Source organism: Mastigoproctus giganteus, chromosome 12 (assembly GCF_048544385.1).
Source record: "Mastigoproctus giganteus isolate SK-2022 chromosome 12, ASM4854438v1, whole genome shotgun sequence".
Taxonomy (NCBI): domain Eukaryota; kingdom Metazoa; phylum Arthropoda; class Arachnida; order Uropygi; family Thelyphonidae; genus Mastigoproctus; species Mastigoproctus giganteus.
In genome coordinates this window covers 94,892,830-94,914,232 of record NC_143586.1, presented here as the reverse complement: position 1 = coordinate 94,914,232, position 21,403 = coordinate 94,892,830, and the positions used below count along the sequence as shown (strand labels likewise).

The 21,403-nt window shown below is 38.2% G+C and overlaps 1 protein-coding gene across 1 annotated transcript in view; it reads left to right on the top strand.

Annotated features, from left to right (window-relative positions):
* Nucleotides 1-21,403, top strand: part of LOC150077286 (liprin-alpha-1-like) — a 1,048,988-nt gene that overhangs the window by 851,782 nt on the left and 175,803 nt on the right. Inside the window, exon 20 of the mRNA XM_090386159.1 lies at nt 11,897-11,978. Within this exon, the coding sequence (XP_090242285.1) occupies nt 11,897-11,978 (82 nt within the window). The remainder of the gene's footprint in view (nt 1-11,896; nt 11,979-21,403) is intronic.

Here is a 21,403-nt window from a genome sequence, read left to right as displayed (position 1 = left end):
CACAAATATACCGAATGAGCAGCAGCCTGGAAAGGTGCTGGGAGATTTCAAAGGATGCTGGGAATCATCATGGAACAAGTAATTACATGCTTTTACAGGTGCATGTACTTCTTCTTCTTATTTTACTTCTGCATGTATACTTGCATGTATAGCAACGCTATAAGTATAGTAAATAAATTTGATGAATTTGAAGTGCTGGTCAAGACATCAAAGGCAGATATTGTTGGGATATCAGAGACTAAACATATCTACCTACAACTGAAAAGCAGTCAGAATCAAAAACAAACCATAAAACCACAGAATGAAAGAATGCTTCAGTGAAATTGTAGAAGCTTTCACAACACAAAAGATGATTTACACAATCTTATCGATCATTATGAGCTAGCAAACATATCCTTACAAGAAACTTATTTAAATTTACAAGTATATCCTCCCACCAAAAATTTATAACACCTTTAGATGAGATAGGTTTATTGACTCACCAATCTGTGGCAGGTCAGTTCTTGTCAGAAATGTTTCATCCAAACGTGCTTCAGACTCCTTTTGAAGTAATGGCAGCATACATTACAAATGGTATCACTCTTACCATACTTCTATATATATCTCCCTCTTAATTTGTCATTCTCAGATGACCTAAAAAGTTTACTACATCAGCTGTCATCTCTGTTGTGCTTATTTGGGAACTTCAGTGCTCAGAATCTGTTTGTTGCTTGTCATCTCACCCTGTTGAACACGGGCAAGCCTACCTATTTCCATTTTTCTACAGGATCTGTGACTGCAATAGACTTTTCAATCTGTTCTCCCTCTATATTTATTAATACAGAGTGGTCAGTTCTTGAAAACCCTGTAAATAGTGAACATTTACCAATTCTTTGCAAGCTCCGAACACAATGGTAAACTCCTGTTCACTGCATCATTGCCTCAGTTGGAAATTTTGCAGAGGACACCAGAATGAATATGCCTCTCATGTTCAGTTTGATGATGATATAGTCCAACCCCAGCCTATAGATAATGTCACTGAATGTATAACCAACCAGATATTACATGCTGCTGCTTCTATAATACCAAACTTTTTGCCAGGCAAACACAGCAATTATTGGTGGAATGAGGAATGTGCATATGCTTAAACAGGAAAAAAATAGAGCTTTGAATCTGGGTCAGACATACCCTACAACTAGTAATCTCATTAACTTTAAAAGACTCAAAGCAAAGTTTCACCAAATAAGAGAAAAGCAAAGAAAAATGCCTGGATTAGCTATTCTTCAAATAATAACAAGAACACAGACAGTAAACTCATCTGGAGGAAAATTCAAACACTTAATAGCAAATATGTGCAGTACTAAACTGGAAGGGGTAGGTGTTCTCTTCGCTGGCAGAAATAGCGAACACCTTAGCTGAATTATTTGCTAGTATATCAACAGTATCCTCTTACAACTCAGTCTTCAACAAGTTTTCCCCCTCTTGGGATGTGACACTGCTGGTTCTCCAGATTAGCTTCACTGGGATCCAATGCCCACAGCCTAGGTTCCAGGCCATCATCGTAGGAATCTGGCGTGTTTGCCATGAACTGTGACCCGTGGAAATTCAGAAAGGTAGATGCTGGTAGTTAAGGGGGGCCCAGCTTCAACACATCGCTTTGTCCCCTGCTTCAACAAGACGTGGTCCTGGATGGCTTGGCCAGGATCAGTCAGCTAGTAGGTTCGCCTGCAAAAGCCAATTGTGCTATGCCCCTATTCTCATGGTCCAAGGGACAGGATTCAGACTGGTGGCGGCGTGGGTATAATATCTGGATAGCCTTGACTTCCCACTCCCAAGCCCATTTATTGCTTGCTAGGTAGTGGGTGTCTCATTTGGTCTCCATGGTGGGTGAGGATTCCAGGCATTGAACAAAAACAAAAAACCCATGAATCCTGATAAAGATATTTCTTCCAGGCCCCAACACTGTCTAGGCAACTTATTCCAGTAATTTATAACTCGCTGGTTAAAATAAAACTTCCTGCAGTCCAATCTAAACATTTCTCCCCGTAACTTGAATTTATGTCCCCTAGTTCTAGCATCATAGATGAAAGATAACATACAAAAATGTGTACCTTTATTATAATATAAGTCTTCTAACCATACAAGTTAAGACAAGAAGCTTTTTCAAAACCCTTAAAGAGCAGAGGAGATGAATGATCAAACCTTTACAGCAGGAAACATATGCCAGAACACAATTTCACAAAGTAAAAACCATGCCAGAATTAGACATTTAAGGACTGAGTCACAGTTCTGTTGGGTGGTAATGTAACTGGTTTTAAGGTTAAATCTTTCATGATTTATCATTCAGAGAATCCAAGGGCTTTCAAAAATGTAAATAAACACTCTTCCCTTTCTTTTTTTTTTTTTTTTTTTTTTTGTGGTTGGTGCAGCATAAGCCATAGGCTTCCTTGCACCATGTGGCCATTGCTAATACTAATACTAACTTGGAGATTTGGTATTTTAAAAGATATTTACAACTTTGGTCTTAGAAGCTACCTTTCTGTCTTTATTAAAAACTTTTTTATCATCTTGTTTTTTCCAAGTTCGAGTAGGATCCACCCCCCCCCCCCTCTCTCTCTCTCTCCTCTTTTTGCCAAGAGGAGAGAGTTCCACAAGAATCCGATTTAAGTGTTGCGTTTTTTTGCCATTAAAGTTAATCCTGTTACCGAACAACTTCCTCCAACCATAAACAGTGCACTGTATGTTGATTATTTCAGCAATTTTTCCCAATCATGCAACATGAGAGTTATAGAGAGGCATCTACAACAAGCCATTGATCGTCTTAACTCTTGGACAAAGGCCAGTGGTTTCGGGTTCTCATCAGAGAAGACCGTTTGTGTCCATTTTTGCTGCAAGTGTAATAACCTCGACTTGAATTAAGACTTGGACAAAGCACCATTCCAGTATTAGCGGAAACAAAATTCTTGGTACTCATATTTGACAAAAGCATCAAATACACGAGAGGGCTGAACCTTCTCCATGTTTCTCTTTTACTGTTGGGGTGCAGACCGGTGCACGTTACTTCTTTTGTATCATGCACTTGTGCGGTCAAAATTAGATTATGGGTGTCAAGTGCATGCATTTGCCAGAAATAGCGTCTTTCGGTGGCTTGATCCCATCCACCACCGGGCTATATTAAAGGAGGCGGCAAAGCAACTAAGCAAACCCTTAGCCATAATTATGAGAGCATCCTTGGACTCAGGGGAAGTCCCCATGGACTGGAGATGTGCAAATGTATCTCCAATTCATAAAGGGGGATCGAAGGGTGACACGAGTAATTACAGACCAGTTAGTTTAACTTCTGTTCCGGGTAAAATAATGGAGTCACTGGTTAAGGATGCATTGCGGGATCATCTAGATAAGACTGCAGCAATAATTCAGACACATCATGGGTTTGTTAAGGGAAAGTCTTGTCTGACAAATTTGATAGGATATTATGATGTGGTTACAAAGGAACTGGATGCAAAAAATAATTTTGATATCATATATTTGGATTTCAGGAAAGCTTTTGACACTGTTTTTCATGGAAGACTATTGTACAAATTGGAGCAGAATGGTATTAAGGATAAGTTGCTACAATGGATAAAGGGATGGTTGAGTGGGAGAAGACAGAGGGTGGTAATTAATGGGTGTTGCTCTTCGTGGACTAATGTTATTAGTGGAGTTCCACAGGGTTCGGTGTTGGGTCCTCTGTTGTTTTGTATATGTATCAATGATATTGATGAAGGTATATGAGGCTTAGTGTCGAAGTTTGCAGATGATACAAAGGTTGGCAGGGTTGTTAATGACAGTAATGGCAGTGTATTACTGCAACAGGATCTAGATAATTTGGGCAGATGGGCTAAGAAGTGGCAACTGAAGTTTAACCTTGACAAATGCAAAGTACTGTATATGGGTAGAAGTAACCCCAGAGAAACGTATCAACTGTGTGGTACTACACTTAAGGTGGTAGAAAATGAAAAAGACCTGGGAGTAATTGTGCAGTCAGATATGAAGTTTTCTGAGCAATGCAGACAGGCTGCCAAGGCAGGTCATGGGGTTTTGTCAATGATATATAGGAATTTTGCTAGCAGGGAAAAGGAGGTGATTGTCCCTCTGTATAAGGCAATCTTCAGGCCACGCCTTGAGTACTGCGTACAGGTCTGGAGGCCTCATTTTAGGAAAGATGTAGATTTGCTTGAGAGTGTACAGAGAAGGGCAACAAGATTGGTGAGGGGAATGAAGGGATCCTCTTACCAAAAGAGGCTTAAGTTCTGCAAATTGCAGTGGCTGGAGACTAGGCACCTGTGCAGTGATCTGATTTAGGTGTATAAGGCCTTGAATGGGTTGAGCACGCCGAATTCTAATGGGATCCTTCCACTTGTTTAGGTTATGAACCTAAGAGGGCATAAATTCAAATTATGAAAAGACAGATGTAGAATAGATGTGCAGAAATTTGTCTTTAGCCAGTGGGTGGTTAATTGCTGGAACAAACTTCCATCTGTCGTTATAGAAGTTGATAGGTTAAATAAATTTAAGGAGGAACTGGGCAGGCATTTGGAGGAATGGTGTGATATTTTTTTATTTATTTTTTTTTTTGGCTGATGCTGCATAAGCTCATACGCTTGCTTTCTTGCATCACATGCCACTACTACTACTATCCACATTGAATTTAGAACAGCTCCTGTCCAAAGTCTTTATGTTGAAGCTAATAAACTGTCTTTGTCCCTTTCACCGGTTGATGAGAGTCATATATCACCTAGTATTGCCTGGTAACACAGAGAGGGGCATTCCTCCATGTGGTGTGGGCACCACACCTCCACCCCTGCTTATGTTGGTTCACACCTGGGTGGTAACCCACAGTGTGCTTGTGTAAAATACCCAGGATTACTAACAGTCCCACCATCATGAAGTTACAAGCAGAGGATTTGACTGCCACAGACCGTTCGGACTTTGCCGAAATTGGGTTCACTTGACTTGAGTGTCACCCGAATATCAGTTCCATCAGCGTTTTAGACTCCCAGGTAGCAAGTATAGCTTGTCTGGCATATCTGAGAGAATGTCTGTGACAACCTGAAGGATCCAAGGCCTATTCAGAAATTTGGATATCACGGTAGACAACGTTGCCCCATCACCTGGGCAATCTTTTCCACCCTGGCATACTCGTGCTTCCGACCTGCAACTTCTCTCTTAGCAACTGGGGGAAGGATAATACTCAATATGATGTCTTTCTACAGCTCTTCAGCCCACTGATTTGAACATTCTGACTTCTTGCCAGTCTTCACAGATGTTTCAAAATCAGAGGTGTCTGTTGGATATGCAGCTGTCTTATCCAGATCTGAGCAGATCCCTGCCAAATGCAGCATATTCACTGCAGACTGCATGCAATTGAACTAGCCTGGGATCACATACAAATACACCACCAAAAATCCATTATTTATACATACCAATTTTCTTAGTTCATTACAAGCCTTTTCATCGATGAGGTACAATCCTCATCCAGTTTTGTCATGGGTACAGTCCCTTTCTGAATTAGGATTTGATGTTCGCCTTTGCTGGATCACCAGCCACATTGGGATTCTGGGAAATGATTTGGTGGACTCTGCAGCCAAATCTGTGACCCATTATAACTGCCTGTTAGTCCCCTATACAGACTAGAGGGAAGTAATTCGAAAGAAACTGCCTTCGGGCAAGGTGAAAATAAGCTATACGAGATTAAGCCTGTAATCGAACATTGGCCGTCTAGTCTTCACAAGGACCATAAGGAGGAAGTTATTCTAGCTCTGATATATCATATGACATATGCTTTTCTGCCAAGTGTTGATGACTGTTCTATGTGCGGCCACTGTGATACCATTTTATCTGTGAAACATGTCTTTACTGAGTGTCGTAGATTTTTAAATGAACAGTGTTTACGTTTTAGTGCTTTTAATCATCTGAATGAGCGTTATACACTTAGTCAGATTTTAGCTGAGAAAGATGATATGTATGCAATTGTAAAATTTTTAAAAATTACAAACCTTAATACTCACATATAAATGTTTTTAGTATGCACCATATACATCTCTTTTTTTTCCTGAATTTAAATCTAAATTTACTTGTCTTTTAATCATTTGTATATATGATATATCATTTATCTATATATGATATATCATATAACCGATATATCATTTTTAATGATATATCGGTATACTATATATACTAGATATATACTAGACTTGGCACATCATGGCCTTTAGTCGCCCTTACACCATAAAAATCCAAATCAAATCAAACCCTCCTCCTCTTTCCCCCCTCCCCCAAAATAATGCTATGTCTCCCCCCAATTTTCAGATCTCCTTCACACTTTTTCTTTTCTATATTAACAATCTTCTTCCACTTATTGGAATGTGTATCCATAGTTTTTCAGATAATCACACACGACATTCTAGTTTTAAAAACCAATATGGAAACCTCACAAACAGCCTCAACATAACTGGGTTTCCTTTTTTACTCTTCATATTACTTTTCTTCTAAAGTACTACTGACTCTGTACAAAATTCTAATTTCAGCCTATTCCCCTACTGCTCATATGTTCATCGAGAAGCGTAACTAGGAATTTTTCACACTTATGGCCAAATATAAGAAATCTGCCTTTGTTTTCATAAAATAATTCAAGTACCATTTTATTATTGCTCTAATGCATTAGGGCTTAAAGCCTCAAGCTGCGAAAGAGATTAGACCATGTGTATTTTAGTGCAGTTGCATCATTTATACACAGCTAAATATAGATTAGCAAATTTCAATAGCGGCATCGTTTAAGTTACATCTCATATTGTGAATACCTTCGCGACAAGTTGCTGTGACATTGCACCACTTCAAATAAGTAATGCTTCACCCGAAGGAGAAGACTGTTGTTACTTATTCTCAGTGGATACCACCACCCAGACGGCACCATTTCAGGGCTATTTGGCCCTTCTTCGGTGGGTGGGTAGGTACCCAAGTGATGTAATGATGACAAAACAGTTGTGAAATATATCTTCACAATATGAGAGATGCCTGATGGTATATGATATAAGTTAAGACTAATGCATTAGGGCTTAAAGCCTCAAGCTGCGAAAGAGATTAGACTATGCACAAAAGGTGATATAGTTGTACATGTTGGCACTAATGATATTAAGAGTAGGAGTCAGATCAATCTTCCTCAAATAAAGCCAACCAATGAACAAATTCCTACAATGGAACTGCAGAGGATTACACAGTAATATAGATGACCTGATTGATCTACTCATACAAACTAATGCAGTAGGCATATGCTTATAGGAAACATTTTTATCACCAAAGGTTTCTCTCAAATTCAAAAACTATACTATGTTTAGGCGAGACACAGATTCTGACTCTTCTCCTCTGGAAGGTGTTGCTATTCTTGTCAAAACTACCATAACATCAAGACATCTCCAATAGAAACCTCCTTAGAAGTTGTAGCAGTTCTGGTGGCAGTGGGAATATCATTAACCCTTGCATCCATTTATATATCACCTAATATTCTTGTTTCCAGACTGAACTTGACAACCTTTTAAAACAACTGCCACCTCCTGTCTGTTTACTTAGTGATTTCAACGATCACCATCCATTGTGGGAATTTTCCACCATGGATAGGAGAGGCCAATTAATTGAAACAGTCCTAGATAACCATAATCTGACTGTATTAAACACTGGCTCTCCAACTCATGTTCAAATACCTACAGGTACAACATCTACCATAGACTTATCCATCTGTTCAACATTTCTTTTTCCAAGCATTGAATGGTTAGTGCTGAATGATCCATTCCACAGTGACCATTTTCCTATTATAAGTTCAATTCAAACACAGGTCATGTCATGCCCTAAAGCCCATACTTCTTGGAATTTCCACAAAGCAGACGGGAAAAACTAAAACTATTCTACTTGTGCCCTACTCAACAACCAGCTTATTGATGATGTAACTGATCACATTACCAGCCATATATTATCAGCAGCCGAAATTTCCATTCCAAAGTCTGACCAGTGCAAATGGGTACACCAAAACCATTGGTGGAATGAAGATTGCTCCACAGCGAAAAGAGAAAAAACCATGCTTGGAACCAATTTTGCAAATTCCTGGCTACTACCAACCTTGTTTTCAAAAAACTCAGAGCCAGAGCAAGACAAATTATAAAAAAAGCAAAACGTGACTCCTGGATTAACTTTGCCTCAACTATTAACAAAAATACTGACATCCGGATTATCTCGAAAAAAATACAAGCACTCAATGGAAAATTTCTTCCATTGCAGCTTCCAATAATTCCATTGTATCATGGAATGGGCAGGACTTATCCTCTCCTACTGATATTGCAAATGCTTTAGCAGAATCTTTCTATAATATTTCCACCTCTTCCTCTTATGTGACCTCCTTTCAATGCATTAAAACTAATGAAGAACGTATTAAATTGAATTTTTCAACTAGTCGCTCACTTCCGTATAACCAGCCCTTTACTCTTGCTGAGCTGAAAAAATCCCTGAGCAAATCTCCATCTAGTGCAGCAGGACTGGACTGCATTCACTACAGTATGCTGAAGCATCTGTGTCAACCCAGTCTGTTGATATTATTGCTCTCTTACAACTGGATCTTTTGAGAAAATACTTACCCTCTCTCTCTCTTGGCATCGTTCCTATATTTTTGCTGTACCAAAACCCGGCAAAGATCCTTCTCAAATTCAGAATTTTAGATCAGTATCGTTGACAAGCTGTTTGGGCAAAATATTTGAAAGGATGATGCATAAGAGGCTCACCTGGATTCTAGACTCCTAAAATCTACTTTCTGATCACCAATATGGCTTCCGTAAAAACAGGTCCACCTTCGATTTACTTTTAAAAATTGAATCCAACATTCATAACATCTTCGTCAGGAGATAACATCTAGTGATGGTCAACCTGGATATTCATAAAGCATTTGACACCACATGGCATCATGGTATCATTAAAGATATGCATCAGTTAGGACTGAGAAACTACCTCCCTTTAATAATTCAGAACTTTTTTAATTATGCACATTTCAAGTTCAATATCAAAACATGCTGTCAGCATCTCACATTCAAGAAAAGGGTGTCCCACAGGGTTCCATATTAACGATTGGAGTCCAACCCTATTTGCGATTAGGGTCAAAAATATATTGGAAGATCTTCCAAAAACAATTGCAATACACATGTATGCTACGATCTCACCATATCCTGTCAATCGCAAAGTATGAATACTGTTGAAAGACAGCTACAAATTACTCTAACCAGAATTCAGTTCTGGACTTTACGCAATCAATATCATCTTGTTGAACAGAAATCTACTACCACTCATATCTGCAAACTTCGATCACTTCATCCTAATTCAGAGCTAAAGGTAAGTAATGCCAGTTCCTCTTGCTCATGCTGTCCAATTTGTCCTGATACTAGATAGGAAACTGAACTTTCAAGCACATGTGGCCTATCTTCGAACTATCTGTTTGAAGAAGTTGAATATCCTCCTTTACGTGTCATCCTTGTCATGGGGCATTGATCAACATACCCTTATCCATCTCTCTCTCTCATCAGGTCTCGCTTGGACTATGGTTCTCCAGTGTATGATTCTGCAAGAAAAAGTACTTTAGAGCGATTAAACACCATCCAGCACAGTGCTCTGAGAGTTGCTCTAGGGGCTTTCAGAACCTCCCTAGTTCAGAGTCTTTACATTGAAGCCCATGAGCCTCCCTTACATCTTCGTAGAAAAACATTACTTCTGCTGTATGGCACAAAAATCCACAGTCTTCCCTCTCACCCAATTGGAGATGTCTATACAGAACTGAATGGGAGTCATTTTACAATAGTAAACCAAATGAAAACCGACCTGCTCCACTTAGATTTAAAGAACTGACTTGATCATGGGATATAGAAATCGGTAATATATTTCAGGACATGACACCACCAGATCCACCCTGAACAAATATCTTTGCAATATATGATGACTGTTTTCAACAGTGGGGAAAGAACACCTTATCTCTCCCCCTCCCCACATATCGCATAGTTACATGCAGCTTACTCTCTTTCTCATTCACAGGCCTGTGAAATCTATAAAGATGGATCAGAAACTGAGACCCAAGTAGGTACTGCAGTAATATTCCTGTCATTCACTACTTCTGTCTCATTACCAGTAGAATGCAGTATCTTCACTGCTGAGCTTTATGCTATAAACTTAGCTCTGGATGATATTATTGAACTTCTAATTCCGTCTACTTTAATATACACCGACTCACTCGGTGCTGTCTTTGCTGTAAATACTGCAGTCGTTTTTGCACCAGTGAAATCAAAACCAAACCAATCTGCTATAAATAGTAATACCAACTCCTCTCACTCTAATAAAACAAATACATTCTAAATTACTTACAACCAGAAATTTTTATTTTACAGACTTGTTAGGTTCCATATACCGATTTACATCCGTAAATCGGTATATGGAACCTAACCGTACATCCGTAAAGCATGTTACAATAGCCGGTCAATAATCTGGAGAGGTTATCCAGGAAACAAACTTTACCGAATAAAACCAAATCCAAAGTTGTGGCTCTCCAGCTTCTGGAAAAGCAGATGAGAAGAAGTCTAGGAAGGCTAAGAATTGGGCACGCTTACCTCACACACCTCTATCTATTAATGAATGGCAGCACTCTTCAATGCACATCTTGTCATGTGCAACTGACTATTCATCATTTATTAGTGGACTGTCCTCACCTTCTCAATATCTGCTCAAACCACTTTAAATCATGTGCTAATGCACAGTCATCACTAACATTATTGCAGATTCTTGGAGATGACCCTAATAAGAAAGAACTGTTTATCTTCCTAAATAACATAGGAATATACCATAAAATATAACAGGTATTGCAATAAAGTTAGTATTTCCTATTAACCATTAGAAAGACACAATATGGCCCTAGCAGCCTATGTGTCATTAAATCCCAACACAACAACAACAACAAAAACCAAAATGTACAGGCATAGGTGATGAAATGATATTGCTCTTTTGATGCTATAATGGACATGGAAGACTTTTATTATGTAACTGTCCACACTGCCTCAATATGAAAACAAGTTTGCTATAAGAAAATGACAATCTCGAAACTTCATTGAGAACTCAAATTAAAATTGAAAATACAGCTCTCGATGAATTCCATGGAAATTTTTTGTCTGATGAAAAAAAAAGAAGAAATTCTTGGGTATAAAAAAGTTGAGCAATGTATATTTGTGTAAAAAATACATGTAATAAAAATTAATTATATTGGTATTAATTCATGTCTTTTTAATCCTAACTATATTCCTTTAATTTTCAGTTAGCATTTTATACTTGGTGCATGTTGGTATTAAAATTTAAAATTTTTATTAGTGCTTTTAAAGACAACTTATATGTATGCTGTTTAGTAGAAGTGGCAAGTGTTGTCTGAGAAACACATACTTGTTTACATTATGCCGGAACTGAAAGTAGTAAGGTGAAGTGGAAACAAAAATGGTTATAACAGAATATATATAATTCTGGGTAAACAATAGGTGATGAAATACTCTAATAAAATGCTCTCTGTACTTAGGAAGGTACAGAAAATATGAGTAGTTAACCTTGAACAGTAATTAATGCACAATCAACATTTTGGAGTGGCACCTGTCAAGTCTAACATGTAAATAATTGTTCTTCAGTTTTTAAAATAACTGCAGTATATTTAGTTATTTTAGATTAAAGTCTCAGGTTTACTAAAATAACAGAGATTATTATTTTGAAAATAAGTGCTTATTTAAAATAGAAACAGAAAGAAAAGTTCTTCATGAGAATTTTCTTTTACTATTTCTATTTTAAATAAACACATGGTGATAAGTACTCTTATTTTCAGGCATGAACTATTAGCAGAAGCAATGAAGGCTGGAACACCCTTTGCCCTTTGGAATGGACCAACAATTGTAGCCTGGCTTGAGGTATTAGATGATTTTCAGTATTGTTCTTTTTTAATTTTAGCAATGAATTCTTATGCTCAGAGTATTAATAGCATATATCACTCTATACAGATTTTGACAGTATTTATCTCATTGCCTATATATATATAAAGTACAGTCAGATATGAAGTTTTCTAAGCAATGCAGACAGGCTGCCAGAGTAGGTCACGAAGTCTTGTCAATGATTTACAGAAATTTTGTGAGCAGGGATAAGGAGTTCATTATCCCCTTGTATAAGGCAATAGTCAAGGCCTTGAGTACTGCGTAAAGGTCTGGAAGCCTCATTTTAGGAAGGATGTAGAGTTGCGAGAATGAGTACAGAGAAGGGCAACAAGACTGGTGCTCTTATGTAGAAGTGCTTAAGTTCTGGAGACTAGGCACCTGCAAGGTGATCTGATCGAGGTGTATAAGGCCTTCAATGGATTGAGCAGGCTCAGTGCTGATGGGATTCTACCTCTTGCTCAGATTACAAACCTGAGGGGGACATAGATTCAAACTGAAGAAAGACAGTTGTAGAATAGATGTGCCGAAATTTGCCTTTAGCCAGCAGGTAGTTGATTGCTGGAACAAACTTCCATATGTTGTTGTGAAAGTTGATAGCTTAAATAAATTCAAGGCAGAACTAGACAAACATTTGGAATGAATGGATCAGTGAAATGGGAAGGGTTCTTTTTTCATGGCTGATGCTGTATAAGCTTGCTTTCTTGCATTATGTGCCTCCACTAATGCTAAACCCTCTGTTTTTGGTTATCTTTTCACAGGGAGAAATAATAGTAATAGCCATATAGTGCAAGGAAGCCACAGGCTTTTGCTGTGCTGGCAGTGGTGGGAGGAAACAAGTAGATAAGAAAATACAAATTATTTGCTTCCCTCCTCACATAGGTAACTATTCAGTTGACCTTTGAATTTATTCAAACTGTCAGCCTCAACTACCTGCAAAGGCAGCCGGTTCCAGCAATGTGACTTGTTGGTTAAAAGAAACTCCCTACAATCTAATCTAAACCTCTTCCCCTGTAATTTGAATTTTTACCCCTGAGTTCTGGAATTCTCTATAACTATGAAAATTCTGCCTTCATTCATTTTACTAACCCCCTCTCAGCTTTTTATAAACCTCAATCAGATCACATCTGAGGAGCCTGGTTGCCAAGCTCTGTATCCTGCATAATCAGTCTTTCCTCGAATGGTTGCCCTTTTCCATCTTCTGTTTGGAAGATGGAAAAGTATGTTCAGTATATTTCAGTGCTGTTTCTTTTCATTGACATTTTGCCGTAAAAAACAGTAATATAATAAATCGCACAGTTTCAGGCCAATATTATTCTTACCGAATCTGGAGCTAAACTAAACATAATATTAAACTCTTATCACTCATGGTTTCCCAATCCAACATTTCACCAGATATACAAAGTGAAAAAAACAGACAGAAGTAGCATAATAAACATTTGTCTCAAATACTACCATTAATAAAAAAAAAAGAAGAAAAAGAGAAATCAGCCTTTCAAATTATTCAAAGTAACTGACTTCCGGATAACCAATGTTCTCTGTACCTAGAACTACACAAAGTTAATATCTTGCTTCAATATACATCCACTAATCAGTAGAAGAAAGTCCTGCAAGCAAAAGGAAACAACAAATAAAATATGAACTGAAGACTCTTTTTCAGAAAAAGAAAATAGATGACAATTTGTACAAAAATCCAAACTCCAGCAACTGTGAATCTCCCAGCATAGCCATTTGCCAATATAAAAGTTCATAAGACTGATTTCACTGTAAGACTCATTGTCACTAGCAAGATACCATCCATTCCAAAATATTTCCAAATTTCTTATTAGTCTACTATTGTAGCTATTTCCATCTAATTCCCTGTCCTTACCATAAAGAACATTCAAAATCTTATCTCTTAAATCATCAGCATCCAGATTGATCGATAGCATTAGCATTAGTAGAGGCATATGATGCAAGAAAACAAGCTTATTCAGCATCAGCCAAAAAAAAAAAAAAAAAAAAAAAAACAACCACTACTCCCATTTCACCCCTCCGTTTGTTCGAAATACCTGTCCAGCTGAGCCTTAAATTTGTTTAGGCTATCAACTTCAACAACAAGTGATGGGAGTCTATTCCACAAACCAACTGCCCGCTGGCTAAAGGCAAATTTCCGCACATCTATCCGACATCCGTCCTTCCTCAATTTGAATTTATGCCCTCTCAGGTGATTATTCTGAGCAAGAGGAAGAATCCCATCGGCATTGAGCATGCTCAAGCCATTCAAAGCCTTATACACCTCTATCAGATCACCTCGCCGATGCCTAGTCTCCAGGCTCTGTAATTTGCAAAACTTAAGCCTTTCTTCGTAAGAGCAACCCTTTGTTCCATTCACTAATCTTGTTGCCCTTCTCTGTACTCGTTCCAGCAGCTCTACATCCTTCTTGAAATGAGGCCTCCAGACCTGTATACAGTACTTAAGGTGTGGCCTGACCAATGCCTTATACAAGGGAATAATCACATCCCTGTCCCTGCTAGAAAAATTCCTGTATATCATTGACAAGACACCATGAGCTACTCTTGCAGCTCGTCTGCACTGCTCAGAGAACTTCATATCTGCCTGCACAATTACCCCCAGGTCCTTTTCATTCTCTACCACTGTCAGCGTAGTACCACAGAGTTGATACGTTGATCTGGGGTTACTGTTTCCCATATGTAGTACTTTACATTTGTCAATGTTAAACTTCATTTGCCACCTCTCAGCCCATCTGCTCAACCTTTCCAGATCCTGTTGCAGCAGCATAGTATCAGTAGTGTCCTTAACAACCCTGCCAACCTTGATATCATCTGCAAACTTCGACATTAAGCCTGATACACCATCATCAATATCATTTATAAATACAGAAAACAACAATGGATCCAACACTGAACCCTGAGGAACTCCACTAATAACATTAGTCCACGTTGAGCAGTGGCCATTGATTACCACTCTCTGTCTTCTGCCACTCAACCATCCCTTTATCCATAGCAGCAATTTGCCTCCAATGCCACACTTCTCCAATTTGTGCAGCAGTCTTCCATGCGCAACAGTATCAAAAGCCTTTCTAAGATCCAAATATATAATATCAAAGTTATTCCCTGCATCCAGTTCTTTTGTGACTACATCATAGTATCCAATCAAATTGGTCAGACAAGACCTGCCCTTAACAAAACCATGCTGTGTCTGAGCTATAACTGAATTCTTGTCCAGATGATCCTGCAGTGCTTCTTTAACCAGTGCCTCCATTAATTTTCCTGGAACCGAAGTTAAACTAACAGGTCTATAATTACTTGTGTCAGCCTTTGATCCTCCTTTGTGAATTGGGGTTACATTTGCACATCTCCAGTCCATGGGTACCTCCCCTGAGTCCAAAGAAGCTCTCATAATTATGGCAAGGGTTTGCTTACTTCCTTTGCTGCCTCCTTTAATATAACTGGATAGATCCCATCCACCCCGGGTGCCTTTTTTATGTTTATCCTCAACAATTTCTCCTCCACTTTCCTCTCAGTTATTAGAAAATCATCTAGCTCACTGCCAATGTTTACTTCACCTACGACATTCCCCTTCCTGAATAACTCCTCATGTGTGAATGTAGATGCAAAATACTCGTTTAGATTGTTAGCCACCTGAGCTGGATCCTCAACTGTTGAACCATCAACATCCAGTGGACCAATCTGATTCATCCCCTTCCTTCTAGAGTTAACATAAGTAAAGAACTCTTTGCTGTTTTTCTTTGCATCCCTTACCAAGGATTTCTCGTAATCTGCCTTTGCCTGCCTAATCTCCTTTGTGACTTGGTTACAGACCAACTTATATCTATCATAGGCTTCCGTGTCACCCATTAATTTGTATGTATCCCATGCATTTTTCTTCTCTGCCATATGTCTCATTAGTTCATCTGACAACCATTTAGGCCTGAACCTTGAACAATATTTCTTGGTTGGTATGTAAAGCCTGGTAGCTTCCAAGATTAGTTCCTTGAATGCTTCCCATTTTGAATTTGCTGTTGGTAACATCATCAGTTGGTCCCACTGTATAGAATTTAAATACTGTCTCAGACCATCATAGTCGCCTTTACGAAAGCAAAAACCCTTCCCTTTACCTCTGATGGTAGTTACCTCCTTGAGTAAATCCAACTTCAGCACACTGTGATCACTGCCACCCAGTGGTTCCTTTATCTGCAGATTCCTAATGCATGAAGAATCACTACTGATAATCAGATCAAGAGTATTACTCCCTCTAGTTGCCTCCCGAACATGCTGGTGTACAAAACAATATTTAGATGCTGCTGATTTTGATATTCTTGTCTCATTTGATGTGGAGTCTTATGTCCATAAACATTTCTCTAGAAGCTAAGAACTAACTGCCTAAAAGAATCTCTATATTTATATTTACCTTTAAACACCAAATCTCTTCCCATCGCAAAAAAAACAGAATACAAAAAGAAGGAAAAAAAATACTGATGGGAAATTCTCTCTCTCTCAGCAACCCAAATTCAGAGAATGGTATGTTGATGACTTCCTCATCATTTGGAATGAAAGCCTGGATGACCTCCACATATTTTTAAATGCCATGAGCTCTTTCACTGGCCATCAAATTCCAAATGTAAATAGAACAGAATGGTGTCCTCCCATTTATGGGTGTCAAGATCACCAGAAAACTTCAAAAAATCCAGTTATCAATATACCGAACACCTAGAGACCTGGGCCTCATCTTAACTACAATTCTGTCCAGCCTTTCCTTACAAATATAGGAGTCCTGAAACCTTAATCCAAAGAGCCCTCATATTTTCATATGACAAGAAGTTGTCACTATAACCTTGATAGTGTGAAACAATGGATGCTCAATAACTGATCATCAAGAAAATCGTTGCAGAAGGGAGATAAATAAAAACCTACTTTAAAAAAAGTTTAGTGGCAAATGATGCATGATGCAAGAATGTTATACAGCATCAGCAAAAAAAAAAAAAAAAAAAGCCACCACATTCCATTTCACCTGTTCTCCAGATGGAGTTTGTTCTAATCAACCACCCTCTGGGTGAAGGCAAATTTCTGCACATATACAGGGTGTCTCAAAAAAAAAAAAGTGTACATACTTTGATAGTCAGTAAATTCTGTGTTTATTTATTTAATGCTAACCTAATAATTTAGTTACATAGTATATAGAAGGTATACACCCATTGAATATCCATAAATCATTAACTTTTTTTTTTTTTTTTTTTTTCAATTAAAAGTTTGTGCCTAAAATGGAGAACCAGCAATGTACATTTGAGCAAACTAAATTTGTGCTGAAATGGTATTGGAAATTTGAAGATGTATCTGAAGTCCAAAGACAGTGGAGATGTGAATTTTCAACAGACCTTCCAATGCGCGTGGCCATTTCATGTATCCGAAATAAATTTGAAACTGACGGTACTGTTAAAGATTAAAGACATGCAAAAAAAAAAAAAAAATGATCCAGAAAACTTGAGACCCCAGATTTTCCACCAAGCTGTAACTCATGATACCTTCCCAAAATGAAGTATTTTCTTTAATTTTTCATCTAAAATACCCACAGGCAACAGATAATTAACAACAAAACAGCTGAGGGTGTATAGCTCTTGGCCAAACACATGGTCAACAGAATAGTTAATCAATGCCATTATTTGTTCAAGGAAATGTCAGGTTTTGAGGATACTAAGAATTAGTAAGCTGGAAGATGGAACTTTTTGTAATACAGTCTGGTCATAAAGGTCACACTTTATTACAGAAACTTAAACTGAAACTTTTTCATGTTGGATGGTCCACAGCAATTCATTCATATGATTCGTATGCAGCTTATTCCAGTAATTATAATGACTCCATGAGCACCGGAATGTCAACTGTGGTCTTGCAATGATTTGAAAAATCAAAATTCATAAGGCAATGTGCTCGTGAAACAGGAATCAGCAAGGCAAGTGTTCATTGAATTTTAAAATGTGTGAGGTGGAAATATTATATTCCAAGATTAGCACACATGGCATGTGTGCAAATCTTGGAATATTTGAATGAAGATGATTCCAGTCACCAGATTGAATTTTGTGAGCAGTTTGATGCAAAAGTAGCAGAAGAGGATTGTTTGGTCTGATGAAGCTACATTCAATTTAAACAGCACAATAAATCACCACAAACTGCACATATTGGTCTACCAATAATTTGCATGTATGTTCATGTAAAAAGAGTATTATTTAAATTTATCAGGGATCACAGTATGGGGTGGTTTAACCTCCAAGGGTTTGGTAGGACTTTTTTTTTTTTTTTTTTGATGGAACAGTCACTGGAAGTCTGTACCTCAACATGTTTCAGACATCAATGCACTAGCTGTATGAGGATGAGGACTTTTATTTTCAACAAAACTGGCCACTTCTCATTTTTTTCATGATATCAGGACCTATCTTAATGAAACTTTTCTAAACAGATGGATCGGATGAAAAGTCGAGTACCCCTCCACGTTCATCTGACTTAACCCCACTTTCACTTGTGGGGTACCTAAAAGATGAAGTATATGCCATGAAACCTTCAACAATTGGAGAGTTAAGGCAAACTGTTGAAGAAAATTGTGCAATGATTTCTAGTGAGTCATTGATGGATGTTTGCAGTTCAGCTGTTCAAAGATGTCAGGATTGCCTGAAAGTCAACATTGAGCAGTTCGAACATCTGAGATGATGTGTGCCATATATCTAAATATTTGCTCTATGTAACTAAATTATTAGAGTAGTATTAAATAAATAAACATGGAATTTGTTGATCGTCAAAGTATGTATACATTTTTTTTTGAGACATCCTTTATATTATACTCATCCTGCCTCAATTTGAATTTATGTACCCTCGTGTATAGTCTGAGAATGAGGTAGCATTCAGCTAACTCAATCCATTGAAGGCCTTAAACAATTCATCAGATCTCCTCACAACTGCCTAATCTCCAGATGCTGCAATTTGCAAAAGTGAAGCCTTTCCTGGAAAGAGCACCCTTTTGCTGCCCTCACCAGTCTTATTGCTCTTCTGTACATCTGTTTCAGCTGATCCACATCCTTCCTAAAATGAGGCTTCTATACCTGTATGCAGTACTCAAAATGTGGCCTAACCATTCCCATATACAATAGGATAATCACCTCCTTATCCCTGCTGGAAAAATTCCTGTATATCCTTAACAAAACCCTCTGAGCTGTCCTGAGGGCTGATGACCCTCCTATGTGTGTGTCCTGTGGCACAATTTTAACGATTAGACACCTTTTAATTGACTGTCCAGTTTTTAGCAATATCCGTCTTACCGCTTTTAATCATCTGACTGAGCCGTATACACTCAGTCAGATTTTATTTGACAATGACAACGTGTCTGCTGTTTTTAGCTATTTTAAATTAATAAAAGGTTTTAATTGTATTTAATTTATGCTATTGTTACGTTTTTATTGATTTATTTTTTATATCTTTGTTATTATATATATGGACATGGTGGCCTTACTAATTAGGTCACCGAGAATTTAAAAAAAAAAAAATTTAAATATTACCTAGTCATGGCGCATTATAGCCGTAGCTTCTAATGCGCCAAAAAATCCAAACAAACAACATCTGAGCTGTCCTGAACTGCTCTAAGAACTTTGTATCTGACTACACAACTCCCCAGGTGTTTTTCATTTTCCACTGCCCTGAGTGTGGTATCACACAGTTAGTTCATACATTAATTCAAGATTACTGCTCCCCATATGAATTAACTTCTATTTGTTAATATTAAAATTCAGTTGCCACCTCTCAGTCTAACTGCCTAATTTGTCTACATCTTGTTGCGATAGCATATCCTGATTACTGTGACTAGCTACCCTGCCAACCTTCGTATCATCTGCAAACTTAGACATTTGTTTGTTTGTTTGTTTGTTTGTTGAATATCAGTAACCATTCTGCTCCAATTTGTACAATAGTCTTCCATGAGCAACAGTGTCAAAAGCTTTCCTGAAATCCAAATATATGATATCAAAATTATTTTTTGCATCTGGTTCCTTTGTATCATCATCATAATTTCCTCATCATAATATCCTATCAAATTTGTCAGACAAGACTTTCCCTTAACAAACCGATGCTGTGTCTGAATTATTGCTGCAGTCTTGTCTAGATGATCCTGCAATGTATCTTTAACCAGTAACTCCATTATTTTACCTGGAACAGAAGTTAAACTAACTGGTCTGTAATTACTCGTGTCACTCTTCGATCTCCCTTTGTGAATTGGGGATACATTTGCACATCTACAGTCCGTGGGGACCTCCCCTGAGTCCAAGGATGCTCTCATAATTATGGCTAAGGGTTTGCTTAGTTGCTTTGCCACCTCCTTTAATATAACTGGATAGATCCCATCCACCCCAGGTGCCTTTCTTATGTTTAACTTCAACAATTTCTTCTCCACTTTGCTCTCAGTTATTACAAAATCATTAAGCACCCTGCTACAATTTGATAACCTTCTGCCATTTTCAAACCTTAATAACTCCTCATGTGTGAATGTAGATGCAAAATACTCATTCGGTTCGTTTGCTATCTGAGCAGGATCATCAACAGTCGAACCATCCGTATCAAGTGGACCAATCAGATTCATCCCCTGCCTTTTAGAGTTTATATAAGGTAAAGAAATCCTTGCTGTTTTTCTTAGCATCCTTTGTCAAAAATTTCTCGTAATCTGCCTTCGCTTGCCTAACCTCCTTTGTGACCTGATTATAGACTAGCTTATATCTGCCATAGGCTTCTGAGTAATTTGATAATTTATATGCATCCCATGCATTTTTCTTCTCTGTCACGAGTCTCATTAGTTCATTTGATAACCATTTAGGCCTAAACCTTGAACAATATTTCTTAATAGGTGTAAAGTGTGTTTAGGGTCAAGCGGCACCAGGGGTTCCCCCCATCTCCGCGTAGTTTACATTGTGGGTGAACCAGTTGACTGGAAAAGCAGAGATTTAAAAGTGTGTGGATATTGTACATGTGTAGCATTGTGTACCGTTGTTCTTCTGGTCGTTTAGCCGCCAGACCCCTACTGAGGCCCGACGTTGCCCCACTTTTGCCCCGTGGAGGCAGACCAGGTACCCACTAGTATATAGTTCACTCTGGCAGGTCCTGCCACCTAATTTCCTGAGATTTCAGTTGCTAGGACCTTAAAAAAAAAAAAAAAAAAATGATCGCGGAAGCGCTAGGGAGAAGTCCAGAATGTTCGGCGAAATTAATTTAGATTGGTCACTTTAGATTGTGTGGGGCTTGTTCACGTTGCTGTCAGATAGAGTGGAGAGAAGGCTGAAGACTGGGGGGGGATAGATAGAAATATGGAGCCGAAAGGGAAGGCAACTCCAGTTTATAGTGGGGCATGCCCATGCCCCACCAGAGGGAAAAAGGGA